The 16,538-nt window shown below is 40.0% G+C and overlaps 1 protein-coding gene across 7 annotated transcripts in view; it reads right to left on the bottom strand.

The window, feature by feature from the left end:
• The window catches only part of CACNB2 (calcium voltage-gated channel auxiliary subunit beta 2), a 257,249-nt gene that overhangs the window by 105,951 nt on the left and 134,760 nt on the right, over positions 1-16,538 (bottom strand). The window contains exon 1 of one of the 7 annotated variants that reach the window (XM_032991400.2): positions 6,335-6,679. The exons of the other annotated variants lie outside the window; for them this stretch is intronic. Within the exon in view, the coding sequence (XP_032847291.1) occupies positions 6,335-6,367 (33 nt within the window). The 5' untranslated portion in view covers positions 6,368-6,679. Of the gene's footprint in view, positions 1-6,334; positions 6,680-16,538 lie in introns of those variants that run through there. 7 annotated transcript variants of the gene reach the window in all.

Here is a 16,538-nt window from a genome sequence, read left to right as displayed (position 1 = left end):
TCTTTCACATAGAGCTCTTCTCACTAAACATCCAGTTTTAGACATGAATAACTCCAGTCCTAGTATACATATACAACACTTGCAGTTGAAAATGAATCAAATAGTAGCATTTGACATGTGCAAAGCAGGTATTTTTAAAGCAATTTAGGAGCTTTAAAAAGTTATACATCTGTAGCTACCAGAAACAAATATCATTTACAATTTAAATGAAAATAATCAAAATGTCAAGTGAACTGTTCAGAGACGGTGTGATGGGTTGACCCTGGCTGGATGCCAGGTGCCCACCAAAGCTGCTCTATCACTCCCCCCCACTTCAGCTGGACAGGAGAGAGAAAATATAACAAAAGGCCTATGGATTGAAATGAGTGCAGGGTGAGATCACTCAGCAATTACTGTCACTGGCAAAACAGACTCAGCTTGGGGAAATTAATTTTATTTATTGCCAATCAAATCAGAATAAGATGAGAAATAAAATCAAATCTAAAACCACCTCCTCCCTACCCCTCCCTTCTTCCTGGGCTTAACTTCACTCCTGATTTTCTCAGCCTTCTCCCTCCAAGAGGCACAGGGCAACGGGGAATGGGGGTTGTGGTCAGGTCATCACATGTTGTCTCTGCCATGCCTTCCTCCTCAGGGGAGGACTCCTCGCACGCTTCCCCTGCTCCAGTGTGGGGTCCCTCCCATAGGATACAGTCCTCCACAAACTTCTCCAACGCGAGTCCTTCCCACAGGGCTGCAGTTCTTCATGAACTGCTCCTGTGAGTATCCCCTCCCATCGTCTGAAGTCCTTCAGGAACAGACTGCCCCAGTGTGGGTCCCCCAACGGGTCACAAGTCCTGCCAGCAAACCTGCCCCAGCATGGGCTCCTCTCTCCATGGGTCCACAGGTGCTGCCAGGAGCCCGCTCCACCACAGGCTTCCCATGGGATCACAGCCTCCTTCAGGCACATCCACCTGCTCCAGCGTGGGGTCCTGCCCGGGCTGCAGGTGGGTATCTGCTCCACCATTAACCCCCCTGGGCTGCAGGTGGGTATCTGCTCCACCATTAACCTCCCTGGGCTGCAGGTGGGTATCTGCTCCACCATTAACCTCCCCAAGCTGCAGGTGGGTATCTGCTCCACCATTAACCCCCCTGGGCTGCAGGGGCATAGCCTGCCTCACCATGGTCTACCCCACGGGCTGCAGGGGAATCTCTGCTCCGGCACCTGGAGCACCTCCTTCCCCTCCTTCTTCACTGACCTTGGTGTCTGAAGAGTTGTTTCTCTCACATAGTCTCACTCCTCTCTCTGGCTGCAATTGTGCAGGTTTTTTTTTCCTCCTTTCTTAAATACATTATCCCAGAGGCACTACCAATGTCTCTGATGGGTTTTGCCCTGGCCAGCGGCAGGTCCATTTTGGAGCTGGCTGGCATTAGTCTATCAGACATGGGGGAAGCTTCTGGCAGCTTCTCACAGAAGCCACCCCTGTAGCCCCCTGGCTACCAAAACCTTGCCATGCAAACCCAATACAGATGGACTTATGGTTCTGAAGTAAACCTTGGAGATTTAGTTTTCTTGCCTTTCAAATCTGTACTTCAACTTACACTCACATGTTCCACACAATTTATTAATCTGAAAATACTATTAAATGTTGTTGCCCTAGGTTGAACTAAGGTGAACAAGGAAAAGTCATTCCAAAAATTTAGGATTAAATTTTTACAGTGTTCTGCCACAGGTAGTTTGCAGAACTGTGCTTGAAGTAACAAACTTGCAATTCAAGTGAGAGATTTCCAAAGAAGCAATCATGAGTTACAATTTTTAGACCTGTTCCTGTGTTAATCCACAGTATGAGAAAAAAATACTGTTGCTAAACAGTTACACATGACTCTCTCCAGTCTTAAACAACACCCTTATTATCTTTTCTCCCTTTGCTCAGTTTCTGAAATAAGGTAAGTAACGATGACTCAGAGTAAACACAGAAAACACATCAATGTGTTCTCCCTACTGATTTCTAGGACTTACAGTAGCATATTTCTAAAATAGGTGGGGTTTTCCCTTCACACAGCAAAATTAGCCCTATCAGCAGTATGCCTGCTGCACATAGAATCCGGGTTTGTCTCATTCACAAATAGCACTCAAAAAGTAACTCTTCTGAAACCTGGCTGTCATTTGACTGCTTCAAGATCTTCCAGTCCTTTAGAAATTTAGCAGACAGATTTTTATACTTTTGAGAATATAATGCTACCCTGCAGGAGCCACAAGTATAACTAGCATCTATCATCATCATACTTAATATTCCATAAAAAGTGTTTCATCCTGCAAGAGAACGTAGGCAAACTCAAGGGAAGTGAAGATTTAATTTAAATAGACAACTTCAAAACTTTTGCCTGGAGAACACAAGTGACAAATGTTGGATTTCCAAGGCAACCAAAACATTTGCTCTGGACACCACAACAAATTCACTGGAATTATAAAGAGGTTTTCCATTCTGTGTAAGGATATTTTCAAAGAGAAAAGTCTGTGAAGAGCAAAAGAGCAGAGTTTTGAGTTTCTTAAGAAAGTTAAAAACAGCTACTTGATCACAAAACTTTGAAAGTTACATGCAACAGATTGAATGAAATTCAGTGATTTTTCTTAAATGACCAATCATCAAAAGTCTTCCCTGCCTCTGAATTACTCTGCTATAAAATAGCCTTCCATCAATGAGGTATTTCTCAAAAGAAATACTAATTAATCCTACACTTACCATCACAATGTCTGATCATCCTACTACAACAGAGCCCAAAGTTTCTACCAGGAAAGACTGCTGGGAGGGAGGAGAGATAAAATGATGAGGTGTCCTATGCCCAATTAGAGACAAGTTGGTGCCATCAGCCCTGGCCCACATACTCACACCCAGGGTCCCCTGGAAAGGTAGTGGTGGGACGTGGCTGGAGATGTCCAGAGCCCACAGGCCAGGCGAAGCTGATCTTGAGGGTACAAGAGCAGAGGTTCTGCAGCTATGGGAAATGCTCTGCTTGGCCAAGCGTAGCCTGGGGGCACAGGAGAGCCAGGCAGGCCTCCCAAACATGCAACCACTACGCTAGATACCCATCATCCTTCATGCAGCAACTCAAAAGACCATTGGGAGTAAGTTTTACATGCTTTTGCTTTGGGAGGTTAATGCAGAGTACAGTAACAGGTAGCTGTGAAGAGAAGCTCCCACTTTCTGCCTTTTTAATGAACCATTCCAATTCTGCTCTGTTATCAGAGTTTTATATTGCAAACAAACAGGAAAATCCCATCACAAACAAGTAATAGCCACAAATGAGACTTCTTGGCCTGTAGCTTTTTATACTTTCCTGTATTTATGAAATTAAATCACTTACTATAGTGAAACCCCTCTACATTTCCAGGTATATGGCACAAAAAAATGCCTCAAAAGATCACAAAAGATACTGTACGTTTGTGAAAGACATTCAATATTCCAAGTCAGAACATTTATGCAAAAACTCATTCAAACAGGAGAGGACCACAGCAACATGATTTTATTAACTATTTCAAAAACATAGCATTTGTCACTATGTCATGAAAGTACACTTTTTTTTTTTTTTTTTTTTAACATGAAGTGGTCATAAACCCCAGCATTGTCTCTTGATAACTGATCCTTAAGCAGTATTATCTCTGTGTAGCAAGGGTTTTCAGAAGATGGCTGGAAAATTTATTATCAGTGCTGTCAGATATCTAGACTTACTATGTACTCAGAGCAAGCTAATAATCCAAGCTTGTTTATATACAGGAACAAAAAGGAAGCAATAGAGGAACAAGCTGGTTGTACCAGTCTGTGGAGTTTTGCTATTAAATTTGACTGAGTTTGAGTATTGCTTGAGACACTCACGTTTCTGCAAATGTCTATGCATGATCGTGTAGATATTCATGTCTATCATACATTTCATATGCACACAATCATCACAGAAAGTTCTACTTCTCTATTACTCTATTTAAGGGTTGGGTTTTTAAAGAGGGTATTATTGAAGTCCTCTAAGAGATGTTTTAATCATGCTATGTTTCATTTTACTAGTAACCTTTTTAGAATAAAAATCAAGTTTTATATATGTTCATATGTATTATGAGCTAGAATGCCTCAAACTCATTTAAAAATGAAATTAATAGTGAACTTAAAATTAAACCCCGAGATTCTTCACTGTCACTCTTTTCACTCACTTTGTTCTTCAGTGACTCAGAAGTAATTGTTTGTGTGGGAAGATAAAACAAATGCCTTTTCCACAGTGCAGAGCATATGGCTTCGTGGACTACAGATCTGTACAGATAGAAGTTTTACACTGATTCCAGCTTTTACTGAACATGAAAACTGTTCTTCAAGTTTTATGTAGGCCATCTATTCTATCTTACTTCTCACGGACTAAAGAAAACATCTTGGTAAGTCTGGCTGCCAAAATAATACCAAAAAAGTGCATCCACATTTTCCCCTGAATTATCTTGCTTTAAAGAAAAACTAAGAAGAAAAACCTCAAATTATATGTTGGTTTGGACTGAACACAACATTTTGTTTGAACAGATCATTACACTTCAGTTTCAGGGACCTCTAGAGATACCAAAGGGAAAAAAAAAAAAAAATAAAAAAAGGAAAGGAAGGGAAGGCAAAAAAACCTAAACCCACACAATTCATGGTGGCCTCCTTACTTTTTCTCTTGATTCTATTCCACTTTGCTTAACTATATAGTAGAAGAATGACTGGAATGAGATATCCCACCTGCCTAGGAAAGGTGTGTTAAACATTAAACTATTTTATATGACACAGAATTACTTCAATACTTTTTAAAAGCTGAAACAGCATCAGGAAAAGAGATTGAGAGATACATTGGAGTCCAAAACCCTAACACCATTCTTCAGTCATCCAGGCTATTTTCAAGGTACTTTAAAATTTCAGACCCAAACCTTCACTCTATAAACCAGTAACTACACAGGGTACACAATGGAATGCAGAGACTGGGCAAAAATCTATGAAGAAAGATCTGCAATCCTTTACAAGTATCTACAAAGATATAACAATTAAAAAAAAAAAAAAGAAATCAGTCCATTATAAGCTTTAAAGTTGGAAGCTTTCTTTTGCTTGTCAATTTTTATAAACAAGTAATGAATCCACAGCATAATTACTGCAATGCCAGGTTGTTTACTGCCTTGGAGAAACTAAGTTCTTTTCAGTTGCCATGCTTGGTTTGTGAAAGTTTGTGCGAGTTGCACAGACAAATGAGTTCAATGTGCAGACAGCTGCGTTTAAATTATTTTCCTCAACAACTTCTATGCTTCCTGCATCTCAAAAACATAGCTGGTTGGAATTAAAAAAAAAAAAAAAAAAAAAAAAAAGGAATAAATCCAAAATAACTAAATTAATTCCTTGAAATGCATTGTAGAACCCAGACTGCCATAAAAGGCGCTTTCATACTTGAAAGAGCAACTTCAATAATCAAAACAAAACATTTGCAACTCACAGTTATATGCAAAGAATGTGCCACTTTTTAACATGTGAAATTTATTTTGATGTCCTATAGTAGAGTTCATACACATTTTTTGGTCTCATTGTATTTCCCCAAAGCTCCTCAGGTCTTGAGTCAGTCACAGTGGTGTGTGGGTGGAAGAGTCCATCCATTTTGCTTACATTGTAGCACTTTCAGCCTCAGGCTGAAAAATGGCAAAGTTTTATGTCAGATACCAATGCCATGCAACAGCGCTGAGCTATTAGTGGTTTTCTTCTCATCTTCTCGGATATCATCAATTTATTTCAAATGTCATTTTACACAAATACTTAATAAAGAGTGTTTTAACGTGGGTGTGCTTGTTTGTTTTGGTTTTGTTTTGTTTTTTTTAAGCTAGCTCTTTTGATGGACATTATATTCCATTACAATTACATGTTTTGAACTGTACAAAATAAATGGTTTGGCAACATCCCCACAAACATACAATTAAGGGTAGTTCTTTAAGCTCCTTGTAGGTTATCTACATTACAAAGTATGAGAAAAAATCTGAATTATTTGGAAGCATGGTTGTGCTTAACCCAAAGGCTGAATTGACTCATAATATTCAGTACTTGAGTATTTTCAGTATCGCCACAATGTGATAAACATGACAAGGAAAGTAAATGCAATTTTATCTAGCAAATAATATCTCACTACCTGAAGAACTTACAGAAAAAATGGCATTTTTTTAAAAAAGGAATGGAATTGGTGAGTTCTAAAGTTCAACTACAGAAAGAACAGCACTGACAGAAATTCAAAGCTGCCCAATAAACTTAGAGACAGGAAAAACATTAAAAGTAAATATTTTTTCTTTTAAAAAAAACCTTAGTTTACATCTTACCACTTCGTAATCCTCACTGCCAAAAAGGTACATAGCTACACCTCCACAGCCTGACACTAGACGTCCAGAGAGCCCAAAACGCCTAAAGTAAGGTCTTCAACTGCATCTTCAACTTCAGCTTTTCACCCAGGCAGGCTTCAGAGCTGCGATCCCGTCCCAGCGCCCGTTTCCCACGCTCAAACTGCTCTTTAAGTATTGCTCTCGGGCACGAAAACAAACCCTCTTGCTGCGAGGGGCCGAGGAACCGACGGTCTGGCAAAGTGCTCCGAAGCCGAAGCTCCCCAGACGGGGAGAAGCGGCGGCGAAGCGGCGGCCCCGGCGGCAGCGGCGCTGGGGCCCGGCCGGCGCGCGGCCGCGGGGCCGGAGCGCTCATTCGGGCTCGAGCGCCCCGTCACGTGCGGCTGGCGCCGCCCCGATTGGCTGCGGGGAAACGCGGGGCCGGGAAGGGCGAGAGGGGGCGCGGGGCGGCGGGAGCGGAGCGCCGCGGGGGCCCGGCGGCGGCCCGGCCCGAACCGGAGCGGGAACCGGAGCCGGAGCCGCCCTGCCCGAGCGGGAACCGGAACCGGAGCGGCCGTGCCCGAGCGCGTTCGCCACCGAGGGGCAGAGGGAGCAAAGGCTGCGGTGGCGGGAAGCGCTCGGCGCGAGCCCACGCGGCCAGTTTAACTTGGAGGAGCTCAGAAGCAGACAGTTCGCGGACCGGGCTACCCGAGCTCATCTAAATCTATCCCTCGCTCCTCTGATAGTTCTGCAGGAACCCAGGGAGCTCCCTCACTATATATCGCTATTAAAAAAAAAAAAAAAAAAGCCCAGGATAACTTTCCATTGCTATGCTTTGCTCACTTCATTGCTTCCTTCTGCTGTAATCCCGGACTGCTCTGCTAGCGAAACATTCTGCAACTTTCTCTATAACACGATGGCACTTGGGCAACACAAAAATTATACCAGCTACCTCCACAGCATGGCAAGCAGGTCCTGCATACGATACCACTCCTTGACAGAAGAACCTGAGGGCCTGCCTCACTCCTGGCCAGATTCCAGTCCAGGTAGAGCAGGCAAGAAAGAGTAAAAGCAGCCAAAGAGCAGGCTAAACTGCTAAAAACTGAAAGACTTCAGAAAGTAATTGACTGACAGTATCCCCAATCTAATATTAAAATGGGGCTTTGAAAACAAATCTCATTAAAGATGGTTTAGGAATACCGCATAAAGTAAGCTGGGCATACAGAAATATTGCCCTCTGGGAAAGGCTGTCCTTCACCAGTGGGGAAGAGGCCACCAGTTGGCATCCAGTAACACAAACCCAGTCAAACACAAAAACAGCTTTAAAAGAGCACTAGGAAACCCAACCCTTCTCTGCTCAGTCCTCTAAATTCCTTATAGTTAATATTGCTGCTATCACTACATCCCATAATCAGAACTATACATAAACTCTAGGAAAAGTTATGGAATATGCAATGTCTGAAGGAGGAAATGTGTGGGTGTATGCTTGCCCATTTATATCTGTAATCATGTTAATATACACAACATCATGACAAGATACCATGAAGACGTATAGTATTGAAAAACAGTTTGTGCTACTCAACTTCCTTCTCTTCCACAGAGGAAGGACAAGACCTCTTTCCTAACAAAAGCGCCACTGAAGCAATTCAAATCATCATAAACACCATCTCTGTTCCTCCTCCCTGCCTCACCCCTTGCTTATTTTAAATTGATCTTGTCTTGACTACTTCAGTTCCTTTGCATGAGTTAGTAGGACATTCTCTCAATCTGCCTTCTCTGTCAAAACAGACCTTTGGTCCTCTGTTGACTATAAGTGATGTGACTCATGAGTCTAGATTTTTTAAGTTCTTGTATATGTTCATAAGCACAGTTATAACCAAGCTATATACACTTGGAAGGAGCAAATTAGAAATCAGAAGACATTAGTTTTACTTTCAACCATATGTTTACAAAATAGCAGTAGTTTAATCTGTCAGCCAAACTGATCACTTCACATTATATCAATTGCAAATTACACTTCAGACAAGTAATAACATAATATTGTGTTCCCAGAAAGTAAATAAAACATGCACCATTCCTGCATGGAGGTAAATAACAGACATAAGACACCACTAGTGGAATGTAATAGTCACTTGTCCAAGTTGGTTACCACTATTGATGCTGAATGCATATGGTTACATACAGTTACTAGTTTTAATCTAATTGCCTAAGTTTTACTGCACAGCTTTTTTAGTATGAAACCACATCGGTCAATACTAGGCAAAGCTAGTGTCATCACCCATTACTTTGCTTGTCTGATACAGCTCTTATAAGCAACTGAAACTTGGGTGCCATAGCTTGATTGCTCCCTTACTGGATGCAGAGCTCTCAACTAAATTGGGAAAAAAAAAATCATCAGGAATGTCACAACTACTCTTACCATCAAGAATAGGTAAAACATACTGCTTTCTGTGTATGAAAAATTATGCTGATTATTTTTTTTTTTTTAATGATTTAATCAGCTTCTGTACTTTGGGCATGTATATGAAATCAGGGAGGATTGCATGTCACGAGTAATTCTCATTACAGACAGCACAAGCAGCCAGAGTCTGGAAGCTTGGATGGTAAATAAACTGAATTGCTCATTGCTCTCTTGAATTGAAACATCATGACAGGTACCCAAATCTATCTCAGGGCTCCACAAAGCAAATCTGCATATAGCTTTTATGATTCCACAGTTCAAGTCTGAAAAAATGCTACTCCTGTTGAGGGTGTTTAAACTTAGCACAGCACTTTTGGATGACCTGTGCTCTACTCCCAGCTAAGTGACAGCGATGGGTTTTCTCTCTGCTTCCTTGCCCCAGTGGCTCAGTGTGGCATGGGACTGGCTAGCAGAGGGTAGACAGTGTCTCGCCACTGCTGACCCTTGCAGCAAGGCAGTATAGACAAGAATCTCGATCCGCATAGAAGCAGTGAGCACAGAAGCATAAATGGGAGAGAGAGAGAGAAGTAGGTTGGAAAAAGCAATCTGGCAGCGAGGGGACTGGAGAAGTGGTGGGAATGGGAGGGGCAGAAACCCAGAGTGCAGAAGGAGGAAGGAAGCAGTGTGACTGCATGACCTACAGGAAGGAGATGCCAAAAGCCTGTCCAGAAGACATGCATTAAGATTAGACAAGAAAAATATTCATGGTAGACAGGGAACACAATAAGATTTGAAAAGATCTGCACAGTCATAGTTGGCTACCTGGCTAGCTTGATGCTAGGAGGTAACCAGGGAGAGGGGAATGGTGAGGAGCAGAGCAGAGATGCTGAGGTGGGATGCCTGGGCAAAACTGGCTCACCAAGAAAATAGAGGCTACTAAAAAACCTGTAGAGCAGAGACTTCAGCAAGAAACAAAGTTTAGGATAGCAACAGAACTGGGATAAAGGCAAAAAGTGTCAGAACCACAGCAATGGCTCTATAAAACAAGGTGGAAACAAAGCTAAGGGTAGAATTGCTCCTCTCCTCCACTGGTATTTTCCAGCAGGATGTGTGCTTAAAGGTATATGACAGAGAGCTACACGGGTACACAGACCCAACTTGATGAAGACTAGGCCTTAAGAACCAGCCTTCAGACTAAAGAAAACCAAACTACCTGGAGGCTTGACTATGAAAGTTAAGATTACAGTTTGAAATGATGAATAAACCACAAGAGTATAAGAAATCACTTATTTAGCTTTCTACTGTACACAAGTACTTTTAGAGTAGCCCTTACTCATCTGTAGAATCCAGGACAGCGGTGGCAATATTAAACATCTGTTAACAGAGACAAGCAGGTACAAATGCAGGTGTGTCAGTATGTGTGGACTTCATTTGCTCTGACTATTTCCGTAAATGTTGTTCCTTCTTTAAAAATCTATTAACGTGTATAATACCTGATGGGAGAGAGCAAAGAAGACAGAGCAGACTCTTCTCAGTGGCTCCCAGTGAAAAGGTAAGAAGCAATGAGCATAGATTGAAATATAGGAAATTCTATTTAAACAAGGATTTTTGGGGGGTCGGGGTGGTGTTTGTTTTGGTTTGTTGTTTTTTTTTTTTTGTGTTTTTTTTTTAATTATTTATATTTTTTTTTATTTCACTTTGAGAGTGACTGAAAACTGGCACAGATTGCCCGGGGAGGTTGTAGAGTCTCCATCCTTGGAGGTATTCAAAAGCAATCTGAACCTGGTCCTGGTCAACTGGCTTTGCTCCAAGCAGGTGACTGGACTAGCTCCAGAGGCACCTTCCTACCTCAACCATACTGTGAAGCCATAAAAAATTCATATAAAAAATATCTGATTCACATTGATACTTTAGTGATTCCGTCTCTCCATTTTAATTTTAAAAGATTAAACATAATGACTTTTCAAATTATATAGAATGATAGCATGTAACTCTGGTATTTAAACTTTGACCCGTGTCTTTTAAGCATATCTATGAATTGTCTACACTATAAATAACTTTGTATATCATACTACTTCAGCATAGTGCCTTTAGGAAAACAAACAAAAAACTGCTGACATGGTTGTCAAGGTTAATAGACTAAACAGACCTTCCTCAATAAACAAGAATCCTTCAACTGGCATTCAACAGTTAACAGCAATATTTTCTTCAGGAACTCTAATGGAAGGCAATTGACTCTCTTACCTAATTCACATTCAAATTCACATCCCAGTGAAGAATGTCAACAGCTTGTAACTCTTTTGCACAGCTAGCAACAAGAATTGTCTCTTGTAAATGCAAGTGTTTAATTTTTAAGGGAACATTGGCAGTGCTCTTATTTTCATTTTTCAATTACCTGTGTCAAAAAACTGAAGAACTTGTCCCCTTTCACATATGGGACCAAAGAGCAAAAGCTATTTTGCTTGAATTACCTATCATCCAAACTATCCTATCCCACACCAGCACTAAATAACTGCTTATCAGTGTTACTCAAATGGGAAAATGATGATTAACAAGTATTTTTCCAGTTTTTCCAGTGAGTTTTAGCTCTCCCATTGATTTTATCCAGCGAGGGTCAGGATAACTATGGGCATGACACTTCCAGCAGCATAAACTGTGGCTTGCTTACACTTCCAGGAGTGTTAATTGCCATGAAAGAGCTACAGGAAGGCTCTGAAGCCCAGACTTTGTTCCTCTGAACAGCAGCATATTCTGAAGGATGGGTCTTTTCCAGCTCTTTTCATTGCCACTGTCACTCTCTGAATGCACTATGGTGGTAACCACAGTGTCTTGGCAGTTAAGAACAACGAGGAAATAAGTCTCTGTATTCTCAGAAACATCCAAGCGTTTTATGAAAATGATAGGACTGTCTCAGCAAGGGAGACTGAAAACAGGTTGACCCAGAAGAGTTAACAGTTTGATCATAGCACCATGCTGCTCATATACCTTCATGACAGGTAAGTAATTTGGTTCAATTTTCCCAGACTCCTGCTGAACACCCCTACCTATATGTGGGGGGAATGAGGGAGATGGAGGTGCCAGGACATCATTTGGACTTCCACCTTCACTTCTTTTGAATGACACCTTCCTTTGTTTTTAAAGCACCCCCAAAAAAATAGCATGTTTTAGTTCAAGTTAAAAGGGATTATTTTGTTTGTTTGTTTTAATTTTCAGATCACCAGAAGTGTTGGGCAGCATCCCAGAACTTGGTGCAGATTCCAAACCATCAAGATCCTCTATGTTCACCTCCAGCAAACTTTGTATTTCTTTTCTAAATGTATTGGTTTTATATCTAGCCATAAAAACAAAGTCTCTCTCCTTGCATAACATTCCAAACTTCATATAGGGTGTTTGTAATTCTCCTCTACAGACAGTGTACATCTGAAAGAGGTTGATAAGTAACATTTTATTCTATGAGATTTAATTTAGGTATGTAATAAACCACTGTCAACCAATTCAAGATGCAATAAAGAAACACTTCTTTAAGATTAAAGTCACATCTTAAATCTCAAAAACAAGCTTAAAATGAATTAATAATAAAATAAAATCTGAAAGCATGCCCATGGAACTACTGGAATGATATTTAAATTTTATTTTTAAACACTAAAGCTGCTTATCATTTGCAGATTGTTATTGGTTATTATGGTTACCATTCTCTAACACAATCCAATCTGCCTGCAGCTTTCTATTTCAGGATACAGCAGTGATAACATTAACAGCAGACTAAACTTCTCAACTTGCAAACATACATACATTAGGGGCACATGCTATCTCCTCCTGCATTGAAAGATAACATGAGTATGTTCTCACAGTGTCATAGAAATAACAAGCTGACAGTCTTCTTGCAGTCTGATGTTGAAACATTTAACCCATCTCACAATGAGTGTCAGGAACACAGCAAAGGTTTGAAACTGTTTGTATCAGGAACACATAATACAAATACCTGTTGTATTATGGATCCTCTACATCACTTGGATATTGTCGAGGTGCTATAAATGCTATAAAGTTGGAAGATCTGCCCAGGTGATTGTTCCCATGTGTTGGTAAGATTTTTTATTTTTATTTTTTAAGTGTAATGCAGAGTCATGGACAATGCTGTCTCCTTGTAGCCTTGCAGCAGTGAAGCACAGAGAATGGAGAATACTGACAGAAAGAACAAGTCAACTGCTCAATATGCCATTGCTGGCCTAGGACGCTCAGACAAGTTGCCTGCAACTGAATGTGCAGCCAAACACTTCTGAAACAACTGTGAATTTGGCAGCACCTTAAGTGGTTGGAAAAAAAAAAGTTTTGGATAACCACATCTAAAAGAAATAATACCTTCAAGATTAAAACAGAAGTAATGATCATTTTACTATATTTATTAATTGCATGAAGGGAAATGCATATTCTTTTGAGCACAAGCATGTCAATAATAGAACCAATCTTCACAGATAGCACTAAGATATTGAAGTAAAATATATAAAACTTACCCAACCCTGGAAAAACAGCCTGTGGTGGTTAAAGTTCCTTAAAACATGCAGCTTTCCACTGAAAGGTTAAATTAATAACTCTATAATCTCACCACTACATGCTGCTACGCTGAATGCTATATTACATAAACACTGGGATTTAATCTCAGTGAAAGGCTTTTAACTCTCACACTCAGCATGTATCTGCTTCTGGGTGCACTGAAATATTTCAAGTGCCACAATCAGCTTGATGATGGCCAGATGCTGATCTCTGAGGGCTGGTGACTGAGGAGTAACTTTGGCTTGTAACTACATACAGGAGCTACCATGAACTATCAGGGATATTAACCACTTCTGGCCATGTCCATGTCCTGAAAACTGTGCTCAAGTTACAGGTTGTCCTCTGGTTACTATTGCTGTGCAATTCCCATACTCGGTACATTGACTTATCAACCGATACTTTTCAGAGGAGAGCTCAAAGCCCTTGGTCCTTTAGAACTGTTTTGGTTTTTAAAATGAGGTAATAATTCATGTATGAAATCCAACCATATCTCAAAACCGCATTTATAAAAATGCTTGTGAAACTTGAACAAATTCAGTTCTCATTTTAGAAACAGAAGTGCATCTGATCAGCAGAGCCACAACAGCAGTCCACAGGAGGTATTTTGGCACACTTCACCCTTGCTTAGGCATTTTTGGCACAAGCCACCATTCCACAATTCCATCAGTTTAAGTTATTGATTCTCACCAAATATTGTGGTTTCTTTGGCCTCATCACTTCTCCAAATCTCAGTTCCTATTTCTCATTTTTGGAACCTCAAATATTTCTAATGTTCAAATTTTTGACAATCCTAAAAGCTTTATTAATTATGTTTAATTTTTGGTAAAGACTGGCTTGTACAATTTAACAAGCTCCAGTGAAATGAGTTCTGGTGAAATATGAAAGCTGGAAAGTCTCTGCAGAAAGGACTATGTACCACTTGAGACCCACTTCAGAGCTCAGAATAGGAATTAAGTGGAATTTAGGCAGCATATGTGCTTTTGTAATGGCCTCTCTCACCTATGAGGATGGGTGTCACCCTGGAACTGAAGAAACATACTTCAATTTAACGAGCAGGGAGCCAGATGTGTAACCCTGACTAATAACTCTCATTGTGCTGTGATGAAAACACCGTCAGAAGAGCCAGTATGTTAGCTAAGTAGAGCCAGTAGTTTGCAATGTAATGGATGAAATACCTACAATCAGTTTTTCCTTACAGAGAACTAATTCAACACATTACAATGACGTTTTCAGAACTGCCCTGATGAGACGCAGCATGAAGGTAAGATATTTTTAGTCAGTCTTCCTTGTACACTCAATTAACAGAATCTTGTTAGAGAGTAAGAATGTGAATAATTAGGGCACAGTGGAAAGGTCTTCCCTTTCCTACATTGAAATGATACATATTTTTCCCCAGTTATTTCTGATAGATGGGTGTAAAAATGTTATTTTTCAATTACATTTTTCTGTTTGGTACATTTTTTCCCCTCCCTCTTGCTACAACTCACAATCATTGTTCATAAAAAGAATTCTCTGGGCAGCCTGGTTCCCCAGTGCTGACAATACTGAAAGCTCATGCATCAAACCAAAGAGCATACCTCAAAGTGCATTTCTATGTTGGGCTTGCCTTCTCTGTCCAAGACTTCAGGGCTCTGATACTCCAAGAAAAGCACTCCAACATTTTCTACATCCTGGTTAGAGTTTTAAAGGTGAACCTGTTTGATTCAGCAGTCATCCCCCACTACCTTCTCCAGGTTCAAACCTATGATACTAAGGTGAGCTGGGTGAGGATTTCTGAAGTCAATGAGAAACTTCCTAAGTATGAAAAATTTACTAGGCAATTGATTTACCATGATGACAAAAATTCAATATAAGAATTCTGATCAAATCCATAACTGTTGATCTTAATATGGTAGTGACCTATAAAAAGGCAGTATTTTGAATACCAAGGTACAAGAATTTCTCCTCTCCTAAATTCATAAAATGGAACCTAAGTTGCATACCGTGTTGTGCATGACATGAATGGAATATGGGTTTACAGTAAACTAACATCAGTGCTGAAAGTTTCTTTTAGAATTTAAGAAGGAAATGATTCTCTCAAGCAGTTTAGTTCAGACACCTTAAGCTTCTCCTAAAATGAAAGACTTCTGCCATTACGATGCTAGTTTCTTTGTTTAAGTCTATACAAATTCTAATGAAGCTGGGAGATCCATGTGAAAGCACAGCAACAGAAACTGATCACATTTTCTTCATAGAAAATATCCAGCCAGAAAACATCATGATGTTCTGGGAACTCACTGATTTGTTTTGAATTTGGCAGAAAGTTATCAAAGTGCTTAGTTTGAAAATGACTTTTCCAGCATTCCGCTGTAGCATAAGCCACTGAAATTATTATATAATTAAGCGCTAGCCTGTTTCTTACATACCAAAGTGACCCTGTTTCCAAGATGAATTGGAAATATTGATAAAAATCAGTATTTAAAAAGTTCAAACATTACTTTTTCCAATGCCTTATATGTATTCATTTACTAGTTTCTAGAAAGCAAATACTGAAGAGATTACACTTTCAAATAATACTGTGATTTGAAAATACTTATTTCATTGTCATATTATTAAAAGGCAAGAAAGATATGTGTATTTTACTATCATATTATGATAAAGTACATGTAAACGTGACATAAAAAGAAACAACCAGAAACTTTAAAATAAAAAAAAGTCACTGAATAGTGCTTAAACAAAGAAGCAAAATCATAGAATAGTTTGGGTTGGAAGGGACCTTTAAAGGTCATCTAGTCCAACACCCACCAGTCATAAGGCTCTTAATAACAGGGGAAAATGGAAAGCCCAGGCATGTCTGAGTCACACAGATTTTCAAAGAAACTCTACCCCAATGAACGGAGCTGCTGAACTGCATACTTACAAGACTGCCGAACTGCACAGAAATTATAATACCTACTTGACTGAGGACTTTGCCAAACTGAGAAGACACTAGATTACACTACAACTATTGCAACTGTGGGCCAGTCTTTCTTCTGAGATGCTGTGATCAGCATGAGCCTACTCAAAGTGAAATTTAGATTTTATATCTAGAATTGCTAGCAGAGCTTTAAAATGATATTTTTTTTCCTGTTACTAATATTTTACCAATACCATTAACCAACAAGCTAATATTTTTTAAGGGATGAATATTCTAAATCATTAATCCATCAGCATTCTTTCAGCAGCCTCAAAACATTCAGAAAAACCCAGAAATTTATATCCACTAAAATACTGCAA

The sequence above is a fragment of the Tyto alba genome, unplaced genomic scaffold (genome assembly GCF_018691265.1).
Source record: "Tyto alba isolate M040663 unplaced genomic scaffold, T.alba_DEE_v4.0 Super-Scaffold_38, whole genome shotgun sequence".
Classification (NCBI taxonomy): Eukaryota; Metazoa; Chordata; class Aves; order Strigiformes; family Tytonidae; genus Tyto; species Tyto alba.
This window is presented reverse-complemented; position numbering and strand designations above follow the sequence as displayed.